General features: G+C 49.2%; 1 protein-coding gene across 1 annotated transcript; it reads left to right on the plus strand.

Annotated features, from left to right (window-relative positions):
• The first annotated feature begins 805 nt into the window (after window positions 1-805).
• On the plus strand, window positions 806-19212 carry CTC1 (CST telomere replication complex component 1). Its single transcript, XM_084289969.1, has 24 exons — window positions 806-838; window positions 942-1099; window positions 3403-3649; window positions 4537-4736; window positions 8227-8371; window positions 8723-9025; window positions 9197-9325; window positions 9799-10025; window positions 11459-11633; window positions 11737-11937; window positions 12124-12250; window positions 12452-12566; window positions 12909-13371; window positions 13654-13743; window positions 14034-14177; window positions 14458-14528; window positions 15341-15450; window positions 15744-15909; window positions 16156-16242; window positions 16327-16486; window positions 16941-17005; window positions 17217-17379; window positions 17517-17643; window positions 18815-19212. The coding sequence occupies exons 1-24, from the start codon at window positions 818-820 to the stop codon at window positions 18991-18993; spliced, it is 3873 nt and encodes a 1290-aa protein (XP_084146095.1). The 5' UTR covers window positions 806-817; the 3' UTR covers window positions 18994-19212.
• The last annotated feature ends 1573 nt before the right edge of the window (window positions 19213-20785 follow it).

The following is a 20785-nucleotide window of genomic DNA, read 5'->3' on the forward strand; positions in this document are numbered from 1 at the left end:
AGGATGACCAGCGTTGGCCATTGCTACTTCAAGAGACGGGTGTCATGAGCAGGAGGGACCACAAGTGGACAGCTGCTGCACCCAGTTAGCAGGGAGAGGGGACAGGTTTGTGACAGGGCACCGTACTCCCATTTTCTGCAGTTATCTCTGTGCTGCACTCAGAGGTCTTTCGATTGAGCTACTAAGCTTTGGTTTGGAAGAACATTCCCGTTTCACATGCAGAAGCCCCAGACGTGCATAAAATCAACACTGGGCCTTCCTTGAATTGTTTCAGATGAAACCAAACACCTCCACGCTCCTGTTTTTACTCTGTTTTTGTTTATCTGCTGTACAGAAGCCAGCAGCAGCACCAGGTAACCGGAGCAGCGCAGCTTCATGGCTCCGTTCCTTCAGCCTCTGGCTGGTCAGCAGGGCTGGAGATGGCCAGGCTGCCTTTTACCTGGCAGCAGCCACCTCCAGGGGTAGGGATGGAGGAGGTTCACCAAGTTTTGCCTGGCTCGTCCCCTAGAACAGCACAAAAGCAGTTCCTAAAGGGAGAGATGGAACGAGGAGGGGGGGGAACCACAGCTCTCACAGAGCGATCACATTCACCTCACACCACCACACGAGTGCACGAGGCATCGCTCTGCACGGCCCTTGGGCCTTCCAAAAACAAAACAAAATTAAAAACAAAACAACACCAATGTCAGAAAAACTTCCCCACCCCGCAAGCCTCCACACACGGCGCTGAGGCGAACAAGGCGGGGGGGGGTCCCGGCGGGCCCCGCGCGCTTCCCGCCGCCGCCCCGTTGCCGTGGTGCCGAGCCCGGCCGCCATCATGGCGGAGCCCAGCGCGGCGGTGAGGGAGCCCCGGGTTTCTTCGGGTCCCCCCGGCTCCCCCGGGTCCTCCCGAGGCTCCCGGCCCCGCCATGCTGAGGCCCCGTGTGTCTGCTTCTCCGCAGGAGCTCCGCTGGCTGCAGGCTGCCGAGGACTTCGCCCGCCGAGCGCTGCCAAGCCGACAGGGGTCGGGCGGAGCGGAGCCGCCGCCATCACCAGAGCTGGCCGCGGTGCTGGGGTGCCTGAGGGGAGCGGGGCGCGGGGAGCTGCCGCTCGGATACAGGTGACGGGACGGGGACAGGGGACGAGGGACAGGGGACAGGGGACGGGAGGAGGTCGGGCATGAGGTGGAGACACCCACACAGCAGGCTCCGGGTGCAGCCAGGGGGCGCGGGGCTGGTCTGGGAGTGCAGCACCTCCAGTACCACCACTGAGACCAGCAGCAGGACCAGCACCACCACCAGCATCACCAGTACCACCAGCAGGACCAGCACCACCAGCAGGAGCATCACGATCAGCAGCATCACCACCAATATCACCACCACCACCAGCAGCATGCATCACCACCAGCATCACCACCAGCAGGACCATCACCATCAGCAGCATCACCACCACCAGCATCACTCCCACCAGCATCACCAGCATCACCACCACGACCAGCAGGAGCATCACCAGCACCTCCAGCAGCAGCAGCAGCCAAAGCAGCGCTGCGCTGCCTGCCCCGGATGCCGGGGGTGGGAGGGCTGTTGTTGCAGATGGGTAACCGCACGCGTCCTCTTGGCTTCCACCTGCCCCCGATTGCTCTTGTGGGTATGATGAAGCGCCGGCTCCGCTAGTCTGCGGTGGGGAGGGTGTGGAAGCCAAGTGGGGCATGGTGCTGAGAGCGGGACGGTGCACAGCTGGATCCCGTGGGGCTGCATTGGCACCCGTCGGTACTAGCCCACTGAGGTTTGTGAAGCAGGAATCTAGGATAGACTACCTCCTTGTTTTAGTGGGTAGAAGCCTTTTGTATTTCTACTGTCATGAAAAGCATGCAGCTTGCTGAGAAGGGTCCACATTGGACGGTCTGGATCACCTGGATCTATTTCTGCCATCTCCAACTCATGGTGGGGGAAGGTTTGTTAAAACCCCTTGTATGTGAGGCTACTGGGCTGTTTGTAAGCATATGGTGCCCACAGTCAGCCTTCGAGCTCGGGAGCACCAGAGGAGGGATTGGTCATTATCAATGTGATAACCAGGATCCAGCATACTCCTGTAGTTTTCATTTCTCCAAAAAACAATCAGCACGTGTAATGAAAACAGGAACAACCCTGTGTTCTGCTTGTAGATCAATATAAATCCCAATTTTGCTGTATCTCTGAGGATGCAGCAGTTTGCTTATATCCTTTTCAGCTCATCCTTTCCCAGTTGAGGTGCCAAATACACAAGTACCTGCATGTGTTTATCTCTTCTGATTAATTTTTTATACAAGTACTATTTATAGCTTACACAGACCCATCACTCGTCTAGACTAGTTTCTGGCTTTGAACTATTGATACCTGACTTACCAAGTGAAGTTTTTCAAATTCATATTCTCTGAATGTGGTTATCTCCTGCTCCTGAAGAAGTGGGTGTTGCGAATACAGCTGCAGTTTCACAACCTGAAATTGTCAGCCAGCCTCAGTGGAAACAAGTACCAAATCACTAGCCGGAGACTGGTAATAGTAATAACTCTTACAGTATTGCTGTTAGCATGGAGAGAGGACTTTTGTTAATTCTCTAGCACAGCCAGCCAGCTTACAGTCCAGTGAGGATGCTATTTTGTTCTTCCATATTCGATACTGTGGTTAGTCCAAGCACGATAGATGCTCAGGTGGGGAGAGCCTCAACTGTGGTTGATGTCAGCGTTGCTCTTCCTTCTCACGCCCTGCCAAGGCTCAGCATGTGGATGGAAAGATTCAGGGCTCACTTGGCTGTGTTCTTACAGGTGAAGACACAGCCTAAGATGACTGACTTATCTCACCACTTTGTATTGTGTAAGTTATCCACAGGAGCAAATCTGTTCCGAAACTGGCACAGCCTTCATCTAGAAGTTGTTCAGCCTTGCTTTGGCTACAGTTCAGCCCTTTTCACACTAAATGACGGAATTAGTTGGTGTTTACCTATGTTCATTACTGCCATGTAAGGTGTCTTGAGCAGTTGTTTGGCTTTCTCAGTCTCCCATTCAAGCCAAAAATGTCTTTAATAACTCTTCTCTCTCCCACTTCCCCCACCACGTTACTAAAAAAACCTGAAAACGTTCCCTTTTGTCAGCTCTCAGTTATTACATTTTCCAGGTCTGCCTACTCAGGTGTCTGTAGCAGCAAAGGGTGTCTGTTTTCGGAGGGGATACTTGGGCAGAACAGACCTGTTGGCTGGGCTGAGGGAGATCCTTGATAAATGCCAGTGAATGGGTTGATTCGTGCCATGTGGTATCATCAAACCCTGCCAACAGCTTAGGCTCTTCTGACTTGGCCAAGCTTTGTCCACTCCAAAGATCACTGTAATCCCTAAACTTTGCAGGCTGAGTTCATGCTTTTATGTTCTTCCTTTTCATTTTTTTTCCAGTTTCATCTCCATCTCTGACCTAAAGAGCCAGCAGTGCATGCCATGCTGCAGCCACCTGACCTGGAGCACTAAAGAATTTAAAGAATGGGCTCGTCAAGGAAAAGGTGCTTTACCCACGCACAGCTCTTTGCCGAGGGCTTACCTGATCTTGGTTGGCTATTTAACAGATGGAAGGCAAGAGGACAAAGAGAAGTTGGTAGATGGTTGCCTATATGTGAAGGACAATACTGGGATAATTCCTTGTGAGGTATGTTGTTTGTCGGAGGGATTCTGTGTCTATTTCTGCTTCTGGGGCTCTGTCTCAGAGCTCCACAGGCTTCAAATGCTTTGCCAGGGTCTGTAGTGAGAAAAATAACACATCTATGTAACTGACATGAAAACGGCAAGCTCACATCCTGGGGAGAGGATGGAACATGTCAAATTTGTCATTGCCAGGAGAGCAAATATTGAATATACTGGCCTGGAGAAAGAGATGAGCAAGCCTGATGTACAGTTCTGTTACGCTTTGAACAGCACGAGGTGGCCTGGGAGACATGGAGATCGTAGAATCCTGGTTTTGTTGAATTTCAGCCAGCGGTGAAGAAAATAACTTTCTGGAGAACTGTAGTGGTTGTTCAGTGATGCACTGATGACATACTTTGAGGAAGTAATAACTTGTGTGACAGTGCTGTCATACAAAAAGCCTCTTAAAGGTCATAGGATGGGGAGTCTAAGTACTAGGTAACCCCTAGAATGGCGATGAAAGAGCAGCGAGGTTGTTGTACCTGCCAGGGAAGTGAAGAATAGCCCAGAGTGAATTAGTTGTGTTGGTATCAACTTCTAACGTAAAACATGGCAAAGGAGGGCAAGCGAGAATTTTAGAAAAATAGCCTGGAAATAACAAAGCCTCGCGGAGGGAATGATATCATTCAGGAAATGCTCGTTGTAGAGCTCAGCAAATCTTCACCAGATTTGCATCTGGAAGGCCAGAAGTTCTCTGTGCAAGACAGGGAAGTGGGTAGAAAACACTGCTCTCGTTTAGTAATGAAGCCCAGCAGTAGAGTTTATGATGTCTGTAACGGCAAATTAGTAAGCAATGCTGAGAAAAACACTGTAATTCATCTCAAGGTTTTATTTCTCTGTCTTTTGCCTTAGCTCCTGCATTTTGAACTCGAGTGGCTGGAGTCCCTGTTCCTCTTCCCAAGCTGGGCATACGTACCGCAGGCAGACCAGGGTGCAGCAGGGTACCTAGAAATCCTCTTGGATCCCATACCGGTAAATCTCCTCCCGAAGAAAGTACCTGAGAGCACTGCAGTCATCTACCCGGCGTCGGCTGAGCCGCTGCTTGCCTCCAGGTAAATGCCTGGCGCGGTCATTGGTGACGTGGTGCTGCTGCTCTGGTTTGGCAGGTATCACGGAGAGTGCTTGGCTTAGGAAGGGCCACATTATGCTCCTGCAACACAGGTGGGAGCAGGATGGTAAGTGATGGGAGTAAACGTTACGGAATAAAGCCACTTTTCATCCATAAGCTATTTTTCAGGAGTTTACTTGATTATTTTTTTATGTATTTTGGCAAAGTAGTCAAAATACATCAGGAAATAATTACAGTTTATCTACTACAGAAAAAGCATGAGAACAAAATGATCACTCGAAAGAACTCTTGCTGAGGCTAAAGTTCACTACTTTGCTTAGCACAATTTTTTTCTTTTTTCTTTTTTTTTTTTTTTTTACTTACAGTGAAACAAAAGTATCATTAGAATCCAGAATTACTTTCAAATATGAAATTGGTATATACCACTGGTCAAGTTCTTACCAGGTTGCTGAGATAAAGGTGCCAGTTAGATGTCTGATACTGAGTTAGCCGTTCTCTTCAGTGGAAATGGTACTTACAGTATATGAAATTCATAGAATGGTTTGGACTGGAAGGGACCTTAAAGATCACGCAGTTCCAGCCCCCCGGCCATGGGCAGAGACACCTCCTACTGTTCCATTGTTCCAGGCTCCATCCAATCTGGCCTTGAGCACTTCCAGGGATAGGACATCCACAGCTTCTCTGGGCAACCTGTTCCAGTGCCTCACCACCCTCTGAGTGAATAATTTTCTTCCTAATACCTAATCTAAACCTGCCTCTTTTTACTTTAAAACCATTACTCCTTGTTCTATCACTACACTCCCTGACACAAAGTCCCTCCCCAGCTTTCCTATAGGCCCTCTTTAGGTGCTGGAAGGCTGCTGTAAGGTCTCCCCGGAGCCTTCTCTTCTCCAGGCTGAACAACCCCAACTCCCTCAGCCTGTCTTCATAGGAGAGCTGCTCCAGCCCTCTGATCATGCTTGTGGCCCACTGGACTTGTTCTAACAGCCCCATACCCTTGCTGGGGGTCCCAGAGCTGAACGCAGGGCTCCAGGTGGGGTTTCACAAGAGCAGAGCAGAGGGGGACAATCACCTCCCTCACCCTGCTGCCCATGCTGCTTTTGATGCAGCCCAGGATACAGTTAGCTTTTGGGGCTGCAAGCTCATATTGCTGGCTCATGTTGAGCTTCTAATCCACCGACACCCCCAGGTCTTTCTCCTCAGAGCTTCTCTCAATTCATTCATCGCCCACTCTGTATTTGTGCTTGGGATTGCTTCAGCCAAGGTGCAGGACCTTGCACTTGGCCTTCTTGAACTTGATTAGGTTTGCCCAGGCCCACCTCCCAGTCCTGTTTAGGTCCCTCTGGATGGGATCCCTTCCCTCCAGCGTGTCAACCACACCACTCAGCTTGCTGTCACTGGCAAACCTGCTGAGGGTACACTCAGTCCCACTGTCCATGTCACTGACAAAGATTAAACAGTGCCGGTCCCAGTACTGACCCCAGAGGAACACCACTCGTTCCTGATCTCCACTTGGCCATCGAGCCGTTGTCCACAACTGTCTGAACACAACCACCCAGCCAATTCCTTACCCACCAAGTGCTCTATCCATTAAATCCACGTCTCTCCAATTTAGAGACAAGGATATCATGGGGCACAGTGTCAAATGCTTTGCACAAGTCCAGGTAAATGATGTCCATTGCTCTTCCCCTATTGAGTACTTCAGCCCTCTCTGCATCCAGGTGACCAGGTCTCCCGTTTCCTTCCAGAGGGCCCACAATTTCCCAAATCTTCCTTTTATCACCAGTGTACCTACAGAAGCCTTTCATGTTGCCCATGATGTCCCTAACCAAGTTTAATTCTAATAGGGCTTTAGCTTTCCTAACCTGGCTGTTTGGATGATTTCTCTGTATCCCTCCCAGGCTACCTGGCCTTGTTTCCACCCTCTGTAGGCCTCCTTGTTCTGTTTGAGTTTGGCCAGGAGATCCTTATTCATCTACGCAGGCCTCCTGGCATTTTTGCACAACTCCCTCTTTGTTGGGATGCATCGCTCCTGAGTTTGGAGGAGGAGCTCCTCGAATATTAACCAGGTTTCTTGGGCCCCTCTTTCCTCCGGGGCTTTGTGCCATGGTACTCTACCAAGCAAATCCCTGAAGAAGCCAAAATCTGCTCTCCCAAAGCCCAAGGTAATGAGCTTGCTGTGCTCCCTCCTCGCTGCCCTCAGGACCCTAAACTACAACCACTATCACTGACACTGGTGTCAAACTGGGAGGAGCAGGATGGAGTGAGGTTCCCCTCCCCTGGCAACTCCAGTTTGAAGCCCTCTTCACCAGCTTGGCAAGCCTATGACCAGAGATGCTCTTCCCCTTTTCTGACAGGGGAAAAAGTAGCCAAAGGAACTGCAAGTCTTACTCGGGTTCATCACTTCAGGTTGTGCTAGATAATGTTTTATCTTCGTGAGCAGACAACTCCAGATGCAACACTAAAAATGGACTAGTGAGGTTGCTTTAGGTTCTTCTGGTTTAATGGGCTTTCTGCTTGTGAACAACTTATTTGAGCATAAGTGTTTGTTTTAGCTTAACAACTTTAAACAAGAAAACTTTTTTCATGTTTCAGTGTATACGCTATTAGACTTTGGTTAACTTCAAGCTTCTCTGCTGGTCCCTGATATCTGACCAATTTTCCATGTTCCTTCCTTAAAGCTGTTAATAAAGTTCATCAAATATTGTTCTTGGGACTTGTGTACGTTGAGGTCCTGGCGTTTATTTTTAAAAACTTATTAAATTACATAATATTCTTTGTCTAAGAATCAACATTTTCTTTGTTCAGGGTAAGTGGAAGGGTTATTTTGAAGTTCAGTAGGTGTTTAAGTGAAAATGGTAAGTATTTGTTTCTTTAAAAGAAAAATGTTTGTTGGTGTGTTTTCTTTTTCCTTCATTTTCTGAAATGAAACCGTGAAATGACTAAATATATGCCACCCTTTTCTCCTCTCATCTGCTTTCAGTTTTGCTGCTCTTTTAGTCTGACAAGTTTGTCAATAAGACTGATGTTGCTTTCAGGCCGCTTTTGTTTATAGGCTTAGGGACTTCAGAGTTTCATATTGCATGGACCTACGAAACCGAGTTCTGTTTTCTGCTGCAGAATTGCTTGTGACTTTCTTTTTTCCCCTTTCAACCTATAATTGGCCTCTTGTTTGTGGTAAGGCTTTTTGTAATCTGGCTCTTGTCTTGGAACATGAATCTTTTCAACATGATCCTGCTGTCTTCAAGCATTAAGGATTTTAAAAATGTCGAAGGGATTTAGTATATGAAAAGTTAGAGTAAGCATTTTGTAGCCACGTGTTGTTTTGAAAACCTCTCTGAGAAATGGCCCGCATGACTTTGTTAGATCCTTTATGGCCGGAAGGTGCATGCTATGTGTTGGTGTAATTTGGTTTTGAGATGCTTCGAGTTCTTCCATTTCTGATGTCCTGTGCTTCCTCAATCGTCCTCTAGGATTCCAAGTAAGAAGAGGCCAAAGCTCAACGTGGCAGGTGAACTGGCCAGGCGCAGCCCTCTCCTTTGTATTCACCGGAAGACATTCTTCTTCCTCTTTCTGAAGTGCTTCACCTCAGCTGTTAGCATCCCTGTGCTGGTGCAGGTAAGCCCTTGGAGTTTGCCCACAGTTTTTTCACTTGTGTACCTGTTGGTCAATCCATTCTTTGAAGCTTGCCCTTGACTTCTCAGTTTGATTTACGTGTCCTTTTACTAGTGACACTTCTTGTCTTACTCCACGCAGCCTACAATAGCCCACGTACCACAATCTCTTGCTATGTCCTGCAGAAGTACAACCCTTCTCCCTTCTGCCCTTGAGCATCTTGCAGATATCACCCTTTTAGTAGGAGTGTGAGGTGATTCTCTCAAAAGAAGAGATTTTTTAGGTGGGGTTGGCAATAATAACATGTTTCCCATGCAGGAGATGCTGATGCCGCTTTCTCTTTCTCTGCTCTAGACGCCCAGCCAGCTGGCATGGCACCATGCTCTCCAGTTGGGTCGCAGGTACACAATAACAGGCCTGAGTATGTCCGGCCTGAAGAAATCCAGGCAAAGGATGTTTGTCACTGGTGTTTCTTCCTGCCTTCTGCCTTACTCTGCGGAGCACGTAAAGGAGCAGTCATTGGACAGTGCTTGGCAAGGAGAATCCTCTCTGCCTGCTTCCCTTGGGGCCACAGAGCAGCTCAGTGATTCTGTAGAACTGAGAGTTGAAGAGGAGAGGCTAGGATCAACCAAAAAGTCCAAGATGATCTCATACGTGGTAAGGATTTGTAGCATTAGCCTTCACCCACTCATGCACCAGGGCTTCAGCTCCTGGCCTGCAAGATCTCGTTGTCATCCTGAATTTATTTCCCTGTCACTCAGTCCTATGAGTCTCTTATACTCTGGGCTACAATCCTGAATTGTAACCGTCCGTTTGCTTTTTATTTAGGGAACCGTCACCAAAATACTCAATGCCCAAGCTGGTCTCTATGAACTCGATAACAAAGTCTGCTTGTGCCTCGCTTACCAGCAGTTGCTGAACTCCGCGCGTGGACTGCGGCCAGGGGCATGCGTGGAGGTAAAGTTGTGAGGTCTGGTGGGTTGATCTTGGCCAGCTGTCAACCGAGCTGCTTTATAGCTCCTCCTCCTCAGCCAGGCGGGAGAAGAAAATAAAATGGGGGGAAAACGCTCTTGAGTTGAGATAAGGACAGGGAGATCACTTGCCAATTACTGTCACGGGCAGAACAGACTCAAACTGGGGAAAGTCCATTTATTGCTGATTAAAAATAGTGTGAGAAAGTGAGAAACAAACTCAAACCACCTTCCCATCACCTCCCCTTCTTCCCAGGCTGCTCCAGGCTCTTCCATGGGCTGCAGCTCCTGTCAGAAAACCTAATCCTGTGGGCCGCAGCCTCCTCCAGGCCACATCCACCTGCTCCACCGGGGGCTCCTCCACCCATGGGGGGGTTGCAGCATGGAGATCTGCTCCATGTGATGGCTTCGTGGCAGCCTGCTCATTTCCTATCTTAAATTGTGATGTCTGTCTCTCAGCTCATCGATGTCCACCTCATACAGAAGCCTGTGGTGTCCTCTCCTTCCATTGTACTCGGTGCTTGCCTGAACAGCACCGTCACGCTGAAGAGTTTCTCAAGGCTCAGCACCCCTTACCAGCCGCCGGCCACTTCAGGAAACCTCTACTTACAGCTGCTCTTCCGCTATAATCTCGACATGCCGTGCTACCTCTGGCTGGTCAGCCTCCTGGAGGCGTTTGAGCAGAGGTGAGCGTAGTTCTCAAGTCAGGCGTCGTGCAAATGTGCTTGCTGAGCTACCTGGGCATCATAGAAACCACACGTTTGCAAAATTTGGGTGCTTGAAGACTGATGGCAGCAGCAATTGCTTCTGGTTAACTGGCCTAAGCCAACCATTTATTAGGTTTCACATCAAGGCTGGGTGCTTATACCTTACAGAGGAAATGACGGGCTTTTTTTCAGGTCCACGTGCAGTAAGCCCACTGCTCTCTGGAAGCTGCAGTGCTCCAGAGCACGTGCTGACTGACTCCCACCTACACAGCCTTGCTCTGAAGCACAGAGGCACTGTAGGGACGTGCACCTTCCAACCTGGGTTGCTTGGTAAATGAGCGTGGGCACTGAGGCTGGAGCTGGGAACTGCTAGAACCAAATCACAGACAATATAAAGACTCTCACGTCCTAGTTCCTCACAGGAGAAGTTTGTTCTGGAATAGTTAGGGTTGATCACCCAGACAGACAGCAGTTTGTAGAATGCTCTGTCTTCCTCTCTTTTACTGGCATTGTGATTTTTTACCACGCTTTCCAATAAAACAGCTTTGGTTTTGCTCCGGGAATGATGCTAGCTATAAGTTCTAGTTTTCATTAGCTTCAAATGTCACTGCTAAGTTCTGCTACTGCCTGAAAGTTGTTGCAGTGAGTTAGTTACTCTCTCTCTTGACTTGATTTCACCTTCTGTTGTTAAGACTTTGTTTTGACTGGAAGTGCCATCACTTTCAGGTGTTCAAAGCGGTGAGGTAGGCTTCTGAAAGGAACCCAGCGCAAGGAAAATATCAGAACAAGAGCAATCTGTGGTTGTTTTGTTCTGTCTTGTGACTTTTGCATCCTGTAAAAGAAAACCAAGTATGCCTAACATGAGTAATCATTATCAACCTTAGGCAGACTGTGTGGAGGTCCATTTGTGTGACTTAGAGGGAGGTTATCTTCATGCGGGTTTTTTGTCCGCTTGACTTTTGAGGTTTTGCCAGTCTGTCCATTTCTGTATCTCTTCCTGTTCCTTGTCTGCTCGCCTGGCTTCAATGTGCATCACCCTTAAATGTTCCTTTTTTAATCACTTTGCCTTCTTTTTGTAATTTCCTTAATTCTTGTCCGCACATTTACTTGTAACAAGCAGACAGAATCCCTGAATCACAGAATCACAGAATTTCTAGGTTGGAAGAGACCTCAAGATCATCGAGTCCAACCTCTGACCTAACGCTAACAGTCCCCACTAAACCATATCCCTAAGCTCTACATCTAAACGTCTTTTGAAGACTTCCAGGGATGGTGACTCCACCACTTCCCTGGGCAGCCTGTCCCAATGCCTCACAACCCTTTCAGTGAAGAAGTTCTTCCTAACATCTAACCTGACTTACATGCAAAACCCACTGAAAAGCGAGGTCTGCTAATGCGTTTTTTTTTTTCAGGTTTTCTTGTTTCTTTGGGCACCAGCAACTGTTGCGTAGCTCAGTACACCAAAACCCTGGAGCTGCAGAGAAGTTCCTTGCCCCCCTTCTGCAGGCTGTGGTACCCGGCAGAGAGGAAACAAGAGATATCTGTAACGAAATCCTAGCAAAAACACACCAGTGTCCACTGAGGAAGGTAAATGCTCTGTGAGCTGTTTTCTGTTTATCTGATGGGAAGAAACTCTGCTCTTATTATTATTATTATTACTACTTATCTTTTTTTTTTCCTATTCTCTTAGTATTTGACCCTGGATCCCCCGTGCCAGATCCCATCTCTCTCAGCACTGCGTGGCGTGGCAGAACAGAAGAGCTGGGAAGGTTTCTGTCCCTCGCAGCTGCTTTCCCCCGTGGAGGCACAACACATGGGCACCCAGGAGCTGAATCGCAGGCTGGCCTGGTCCTACTGCACGCTCTGGGCAGGAAGTTTCCAGCCCCGAGCGGTAAGTGCCTAGTTCCCTTTACCGTCTGTGCCCCGAGATTTCCCAGTTCTCCTTACAGCTGCTGTCCTTTCCCCTGTTCCTCGTGCCAGGGAATGAGGCCGCTTTTCTCGGCTGTGTGGTGTTGAGCACGGGCTGGGTTTGGGCTGCTGCTGTGCACGCTCTGATTTATCTTCTTCTGTGTTGCAGATAGTGCAAGGTGTGCTGAGAGTCTCCTCCAGGAGCAGTTTGCTCCAGCTGCAGGACAACAGCAGCAGCCTTCCCTGTGTGATATCCCACAGGGATGGGAGCCCCTTTGCCAACACAGCTCTCGTAGGTATGTCCCGCAGAGCCAAACTGCAGGGTGCTGGGCTTTTGCTGTTCTGCCATCCGGTTACAAAACAAGGAAGAGAAGATTTGGTGTGGAGATGCTGAACTTGTCACTGCCCGGCCTCGTGACTGTAAATGAGGAAACTGAGCTTGCTGTTTTTGTCTTCCCTTTTCATTAGCTCAGCTCCTTTCTCTGTTTTCTTTGCAGGATCGCTCTTGCAGGTGGAGAACTATCAGCTTGTCGTGGAAAGATTCATTCAGAGTGATTTTCCCTCCTGGGAGCAGCTGGCAAATCCAGAGTACGTGCGGGAGAAAAAGAGCAGGTGGGTCCCTCTATTCAGTGCCCTGGTAAAACCATTACTCTGCAGTTCCACACCTATTTTGGGTCATGGTAGAGCTGCTTATCAGCATAGCATTTCAGTGCCAAAGCAACCATCCTTTGCTACTTACAGGAAAGGAGATTTTTATCAGCAACAAATCCACCATTTCCATTTTGTTCAAAATACGTCCGGCCTGGGTAGCTGCCCTCTGGTTCACCCTCTCGTGCTGCTCTTTCTGAATACCTGCTGAGCACTCCCCAGAAGTGTATTTGCCAGATGGGTGTTTGTTTTAGGCAGCCACCTGTGGGGAGCAGGGAGTTTCATTGCTCCCATTTGTCATTTCAGTGTCTACGTGCAGTTCTACTTCGAGGATGTTCAGGTTCTCCGTGCTGCGGAAGGACAAATCCAGAAAGATCGCAGGGGTGAAAACAGCACCTCTTTGAGGAAAAGGAATAATGGCAGCTCAGCATCTGGGCTGGAAACCCCAAAAGCAAAAATACTGAAATTGGAAGATCCCAAGCCAGATCCTGACAGAGAAGAGAGGAGTCAGAAGGGCCCGAGCAGCACTGGAAGAAGCAGCTGTGTATCTCAGCTATTCTTGGTGACCCAGAAAGAGGGTCTGATGTTGCGCAACTACCAACTACCCAGAGAAGGAGGTGGAGAAGGACACGAGCTACAGAACAGTTTTCAAGCCACGGTTTTGTGGCTGGGCAGACCTGTGCTGTGGAACCACCCCAGAGAGATTGGGAATCTACCAGCTCTGGAGGAGATCAGCTGTGATGGAGAAGAGGGCGTGAAACAGCAAGAAGTGAGGCGGGAGAAGGCTTTGGGGGTGGTTTGATATGTCTGGGAGCTGGATATGTGATAATTTAAAGCTCTAGATTTCTAAACAATGGGAGAGTGTTTTGTCTTGGGTACAGCTGTGTATTTATACAGGTAACTTCCTCGTGCTGCTCCAAGGGAGTTCCTTCTATTCAACCAAGACACTCTCTGCTGGGCTTGTTCCCTTTCTGCTCTACTTTCCATTTCCTACCTTTTTCCTAGCATCTCTCATCACCTTTTCCCTTTCTCTCTCCCCGTCTCCTTCCAGGTGCTGCTGCTCTTCATGGGGAAGTCGCTGCGATGGTTTCCATTCCTGCACCTGGACGGGCTGTATCGTTTCATCGCGCCCCGCTGCTCGGTAAGGGGGAGGTTGTCTCGCTGTTTCCTGTTGGAGAGTTTTTGCTAAATTGCATGTGGGAGACGAGCTTAGTCACCATCTGACTTCTCTGTTCTAGGCTTGGAATTCCCATCTGGCTTGCCAAGGAGCTGCCTCAGTTCTGTGTTTAGTTCAAACTATCAGAGCTTTGAGTTCAGTGGTGGTTGTTTTTCTTTCTTGAAACCATTGTTCATCAGCAGTCCTCTTTTCTGTGTGGCTTTCACCTTCTTCCCTTGATAGTCACCTTCGTTGCCTTATCACTCTTCCCTCAGGACTTGGAAGTGTTTGACAAGCTCAGATTTCCACCTGTGCCAGCGGAGTTTTGGGGCAGGTCATCCTGCCCCTTATGCCTGCCTGTCCAAGACTCCTGGCACTTACAGCACGAGACGTGGCTCTCCAGCCCCGCCGAGCGCCAGGTACGCGCTGCCTTACTGCCCTGGGCTTTCATGGGTGACGTGTGGGTCTCTCCAGAAGTGGCTCAGAGATTTACCAGTGTAGAATATCTCATCGCTGAGATCCTTCTGCTCTAAGCTCCATCAGGGGCTACCGCTGGGCTTTGTATTTGCCTGCCTCAGAAATAATCTGGGGAGGAAGCATCAGTTTGATGTAAAGTACCTCAAAACATGCAGAGTTTCTTGACTGCTCTGGCTGTGATAAACTGCAACCTATCTGAGTCGCTCTCTCTCCCAATTCCAGCTGGCAGCCAAGGCAATGCTGACGGGCATGGACCAGAGAATTGCCTCCATTCCTGAAATACTGAGCACCAGGTTTGTTGGTCTGCCCTGTGCTAGTTGTGGCTGTGCCTTATGGAATGGGTCGTTTTTTTTCTTTGCTGGAGACACCACAACATTAATAAATGAATAATTAATGACTAACGAATTATCTGCCCGACAAGTATTGGTTAGAAATACTCCGATGTGCAAGTAGCCCAGGCTGACTCTGTCCTGATCATCAAAGCTAAAGGGATTGCAGGCTACGTGGCTGCAAAATGGTGTCCAGAAAAAGCTTGCACTGCTGCTGGTGTGGAGTAGGTGCCAACGATCCACAATAAATTCCTGTCAGAAGTGGAAACAGGTGCAGCAGGGAAAATGTGGAAGGGTTTTTGTTTCCTTTTGTTTGTTTTTAATGCAACGGGCTCAAATAAATAATGAGGTTGGAAGCTTTCCTTTTCAAAGCACGTTTAATCTGGGGTGATACGCACACACCCCAAAACCTTTACCAGTGTGCTATGGTTAGCTGATTTTTTCTTTGCTTGACTTCCTCCTCTAAGAGAAATAATCAGGAGTGAAGCAGGAAGGAAAGCTGTCATTTCTCTCCCCTTTTCTGTTATTTCTTCACCTGAAAAAGCAGAAAGCAAGTTATGGGGTGCCTCTTGTCCCTGGGTGGGGTAGGCTGCAGCAAGCTGCCCTGTATCCAGTCGTTCAGGTGCCCAAGGGCGAGTTCCCCTGAAGCTGGGCTGAAGTAACAGCACTGCACTTAACCCCGACTGACCTTTCTTGTTGCAATCTTGGTCGGGACTTTTTCCTCTGCCTTTGTCTTCAGGCGAGACGGAAATGCTATGATTCTGGTTTGCTCTCAGTTTCAGAGGTTCCCTGGTTTCTTTCTCTGGTGAGATAGTGGAGAGGATCTTGTGTGCCTCTCCTAAGAACGAGAAGCCTTCTGTGACTCTCAGCCTTCTCAAGGAGAAAGGTAAGATTTCATGACAGCCTCGTCAGGTAACGGATTGCTTCTTGCTTGTTTTTGTTTCAGAGACCCACTGCACTTGGCTAACTGCGTATCTGAGGGCAGGGGGAAGTGTCCCACTGTATGTCAGAGGGGAAACTGCACAGCGTGCGTGGTGGCTGTGGGAATCCTCTGCCTGGGAAATGTGTCAGATGGAACAGTAGCCTCACTGTGACGAGAGAGAAAATAGGTTCAGCTCAGTGACAGACTAAGCTGCCTGTGCGTGAGCTCATGGTGTGTTTTGTTCTCTGCCTCCTCAGGGAGTCTGCTAGGCAGCGATCACAGCGTGAAGCTCAGCATCTCCGTTGCTTCAGGCTCCCCGGCTGTGCTGGACGTTTACATCGCTGCGACCTATACGCAGCATCTGTGGGGTTTGCTTCCTGGAGCCAAGATCCTCTTCCAGAACTTGGAGCGCAAAATCTCCAGGTACCGCTGTCTTTAGGTCCCTGATCTGGTCCTGCTCTGGATCTGACCTCCCTTTTACTGTCTTTGAAACCATTTCTCCTCTGGTTTGGGCTTTCCTTATCCTTTGTGCATGCCTCCCTGTCTCCCCAGCCCTCACTACAAATGATTTTTTACCATGTTACAATTAAGACCAGACCAGCCGTCTCAAAAAACTGGTCAATTTACTTTCTTTGAGCTGTTTCTGGCATCTACCCTCTCATATTGCAGATTCCACAACGTTTACTGCACGTACATTGCCTCCAGCTGTGTCACCGTCCTCTCTCTGCCAGCTTCTCACCTACTTCTTCCTTCCAGGTGAGTTCAGGGTCTGTTCTCACCTTTCAGTGTCCCGTTAAAGGTTTCTCTGTTTCACGTTTGTCATGTTCCCTTTTCTTCTAGCCCTGCAGGAAAAGCCTCATCCCCCTCACTAGTGTTTCTGTCCAACTTGCAACTTCACCTCCAAAACCTGCCCCAGGCGCGGATTTTATGCCACTTGTCCTGTGTGTTGACCCTGTCCCTGCAGTGGGTTTGCTCGCTGTGCAGCAGCATCTTCAAAGAGGTATTCAAGCCGCTGGGGATAATCCGGGAGGAGCCTTGAACACTTTCTACTCATCCATCCCATGCTACCGGGTAGAAGGGGGGAGTTCCTATCCCAATTCCAGCACCTCTTTTTCCGGGGTCTGAAAAAGACGTGCAGACTGGGAAGGGACCAAAATGACAGCTGATAGGAAGGATGCATCTGATATCAGGCAGGAGTGGGGTAGAGTGAGGGCATTCAGGGGGAGAATCCCGTTTCAGTGCTCTGCTTTTCCCCTGTGTGCCGCTTTTGGGGTTCATCACCTTGCAGCATGTTTTTTCACCCCATGCAGACTTTTCCCAAGGCATCCACGGGAAATTCAGTGAAATCCTTTAATCCTTTGCATCCTTAATTAGGGGGATTAAGAGAACCAGCGGCCGTTCCCCTTCTCTCCTGTGCCCACCCGTGCATAGCTGTGGCTTTCCTCTTCCTTCAGGGGAAGTGCACCCGACACAGCCCGCCCTGCCCATCGCACACGGGAGTGAGGCAAGCCAGTGCACGGTAAGGATCGGGTCCGGGGAGAGGAGGGCAGGAGGGAAAGATTTACACAAGCTGGGAGGGAACAGGCAGATCACGGACGGGCTGAAGACAGGACAGCGAAGCTAAGAGCTGCGATTCCTCACGTCCTGGCTGTGAACAAACACTCCTCTCTCCTGGCTGAGACCCATTTTCTGGGACGTGACACCCCTCAGCCTGCCCGCTGTCTCCGCAGGGTGCTGGTGGAGGACGGGACGGGCGAGGCCCTGGTGCTGTGCAGGAACCAGCACGTGGCGGCGATGCTGGGCTTGAGCCTTCCTGATTGGGAAGCCGTGCAGAGCTGCGTGCAGAGCAGGGGCAGAGTGTCCGTTCAGTACGGGGAAGCTCCTGGGATGGGGGTGAGTGGTTTGTTCAGGCACTGGCTGCTGCGTGTGGGGCTTGAGCCTCAGCTGGACTGGGTTCCTCTTTGCCACGGGTCTTCTAGTGGCTCCCTGCCTCCCTCAGCACGTTCACTGACAGCTCACGCTTCCCTTAGTGTGTCGAGGATCCCGAGGATCCCGTTGCTTGCTACCTAAGGAGCCTTTGCAGGAGTCCTCTCATCTGCCGCCCCATCCTGCTGGATTTCAGCCTAGACAGGAAGCCCTCCAAGATCCTGCAGCCTGGTGAGCAAACACCGCTGGCTTTTGTGACGCTGGGTGGGCGTGGGAAGGAAGGGAGGAGCCGGCTCACCATGCCGGGGAAGGAGAACCGCCTTCACTGCCCGCAGAACAGGATCGCTGGAGGATTTCCGTGGAATTGTGAGCTCTGCAGCATAGGGCGAAGATGTCTCAGCAGAGCTATGGTTACAAAAATACAGAAATAATGTAGAACGTTGTTGTATGAAGTGAGTTTTATGTACTGTTGGTTTTACTTTACACAGAAGCTTAAAAATAGCACTGAATTAGCCTTGCAGTCGTGGTGAGGAACTTGTAACTATTCTGTTAACGTTTTATGTGTGGTTCTGGGAAAATATGTTGGTTAAACAGCCAGGATAGTCATTGTTCTAAGGTGCCAGTGAGAGGCGCGTGTGTTTATGTGGTGGTGCTGAGAACGTGTTTTATTAGCAACCCCTTTCCACTCTCCCATTCCCCAGAGCTGAGGTAACAGGTTTATTTCAGCAGTTTGCCTCATACCTAAAAAAAGCCCTCACCTTCACAGCAAGTTTTCCAGCCCTGGGATGGGAAGGGTTCTGGCCAGCCAGAGTTACTGGGTGAACTTTCAAACTAAGCAGCTTTCAGCCTTAGTCAGGATGTCAGGTAGAGTCAAGAGGAGGTCTGGAAATCCTCACCGTGGCCACAGGATGTACAGTGCTGAAGAGTTTTGAGTTCAGGGCTGGCAGCGTCTGAGCACGTCATGCCACAGCTCTGCAGTTGTTTTATCAAGGGGATGTCCTCCTCAAGCCACTCGTGCTAACACCCAGCACTTGGGTGTGAGTCCAGGGGCTGCTTGTTGAGCTCACCAGAGGATGCTGTGCTCCTGGGTCTGTCCTCTGGCTGTGACACCGTACGGCCAGCTTGATGGTGAGAAAAGACACAAAGCTCAGTGCCGCAGCTCTGTGAGACGCGCGTCGTTCACAGCAAATCCACCGTGCAAACGTCTGTTTCCTCTAAGCTGCAGGAATGCTGGCTAAATGCTTTAATCCTGTATTCATTAATCTTCCCATCCTTTGTGGTCTAGCAGATGCTAAGCAGCTGCTGCGAGGCCTTCCCTCCCCCAGCAGCTTTTACATTTGTTTGCTCGAACGTGGCAGGAGCCATCCGCTGAGCTGTTACAGGTTGTGTCCTTCCCCTTCAGCTCCCCTGCAGCTGAGAAATTTTCGGAGCGGTGAAGTGGAGTTTGTGTCACAGACGGGACCTCGACAGAGCCTGTTGTGCCTGAACGTGGAAGAAGTGGAACAAAAAGCCTTGTGCTATCTGACCAGAGAGAGGATTGGGAGGATGCCAAGGCACGGCCAAGAGGGAGCCACGGCTTAACATCTCCCCCAGCGGGAGGGGAGTTATGGAAACACCCCCTGGGATTAGGAGCTTTATTCTTTGCCCCTTTCCAGGGGGAGCACAGGCTGGCGAGCACAGCATGAAGGGTGTAATCAAGAAGCTGCTGAACACAATTCTTGAGTTCTGGACCATTGCAACGGCTGTTTTGGACTGCGTTTTGGGGGAGAGGTGTTTGGTGTCTCCTGCTTGGTGGCCATTGTTCTGGGCCTAAGGCACACAATGTGTGCATTTCATGTGGTAGTATCTACTAAATAAAGCTATTAAAATGCAGTTCAAATAACAGTGTCTGTTTCAATGTTCTTTTACTTGCTGTATGGAGAACTGAAGCAGAATGCAGATCCTTGGTTTAGGAGCCAGAGCCAGGCCTTTTGCAAATCATTCGCTATCTTCATGGGAAACTGCAGTTGCCACAGGGGAAATTCTCCTTCACCTGCCTGAAATGATTAAAATTATTTTAAAGGATTGCCTTCCTCCGAGAGGAAAAGGGAAGCGAACAAATTACTGTTTGGAGACTAAGTGGTGGCACTAAATCACCGCGCTATACAAGCATTGTTTTACAGTTTAAACGGTGGCCTGAACGTTACCTGGGGCTGGTCACAAGAAGGATGCAGTGAGCTCTGGTACGAGTTCACGACACACTACAGGTTTGTTTGCCACTGGTTGGGAAGGGGATGACTGCAAGGGTAGGTGCCTGTATCCACAGCGGCATGGCGGCCTAGCTGGTACGACGCACGGGAGGGAGATCAGCACTTGATACCTGCTCGCAGCAATGGCTGAGTGTTCTGCCTTGTTTTTGGCAAAATAACAGCCAGATCCTTCATCCCGTGCTACAGGTTAGTAAATCCTACACGCAGTTACTGCCCCACCTCACTCAGTGTGTAGTGCATGCGTGAACAGCCACTCTATTTTGGGTTTCGTGTGTTCCCTTACAATTAAACTCCAGGTGATGGGTTTATTGAGCATGTATAAATTGTCTTCACTCTCAAGGCCTGCTGGGCGCTTCCAGAACAAAGCACAAATGGCCCAAGACCTGACCAATGCCTCTGTTCGTTCAGCAAAGTTCTGAGACTCCATCCTAAAGGAGGCTGCAAAACAGCTTAAAGCCAAAGTTTGCACAAGTTTTGCTCTGACAGTTGTTGTTTTTTTCCCCACCTCCTGTAGATGCTTTCTGGGAAACGGTGAAAGATTTTGCTGAAGCTCACCCCTCTCTCCCCCAAGAAAAACAAAACCAAACAAAAACAAGCTTATCTCAGCCTGAGGAAAACACTGACTGTAAGGACTTAAGATGCAGAGATCAAAATCTGATCAAAAAGTGCAACTGAAAGTATCCTGTAAAATTAAGTAGTAACAGACGGTGCTTCAGCAATAGATAGGAAGTGCTAGATAAGAGACTTTAAAAAACAAAGAGGCAAATTTGTACCTGTAGTCTTAACTGTGTTGAATAACTGGGGTTATTTCTGAACTTGAACTTTCCAGTAAAATTGTGCTCCCTCTTTTCCTCCTCGTTTTTTTTAGTCATCTGTCTGCTCCCACTATTACTACTCTCCTGCTCCTCTTTTAATTCCCGTTACAAATGTCATCATCTGGCCTAATAAAGGACTTCAGAGGCTGTTTACCTTTGCGAGGTTGAAAACCTAACGCTTACTCCAGTGTTAGCAGTTTTCTAATCCACCAGTTAGCCTGTTAGGTATTTTCTAATCCATCAGGGTTTGGCCATTCACAATGCCTTTTTCAGAAGAGGAGATTCATTACGGTTTTCTGAGGAGATTAA

The sequence above is a fragment of the Netta rufina genome (assembly GCF_964035555.1).
Source record: "Netta rufina genome assembly, chromosome: 1".
NCBI classification, from domain to species: Eukaryota; Metazoa; Chordata; class Aves; order Anseriformes; family Anatidae; genus Netta; species Netta rufina.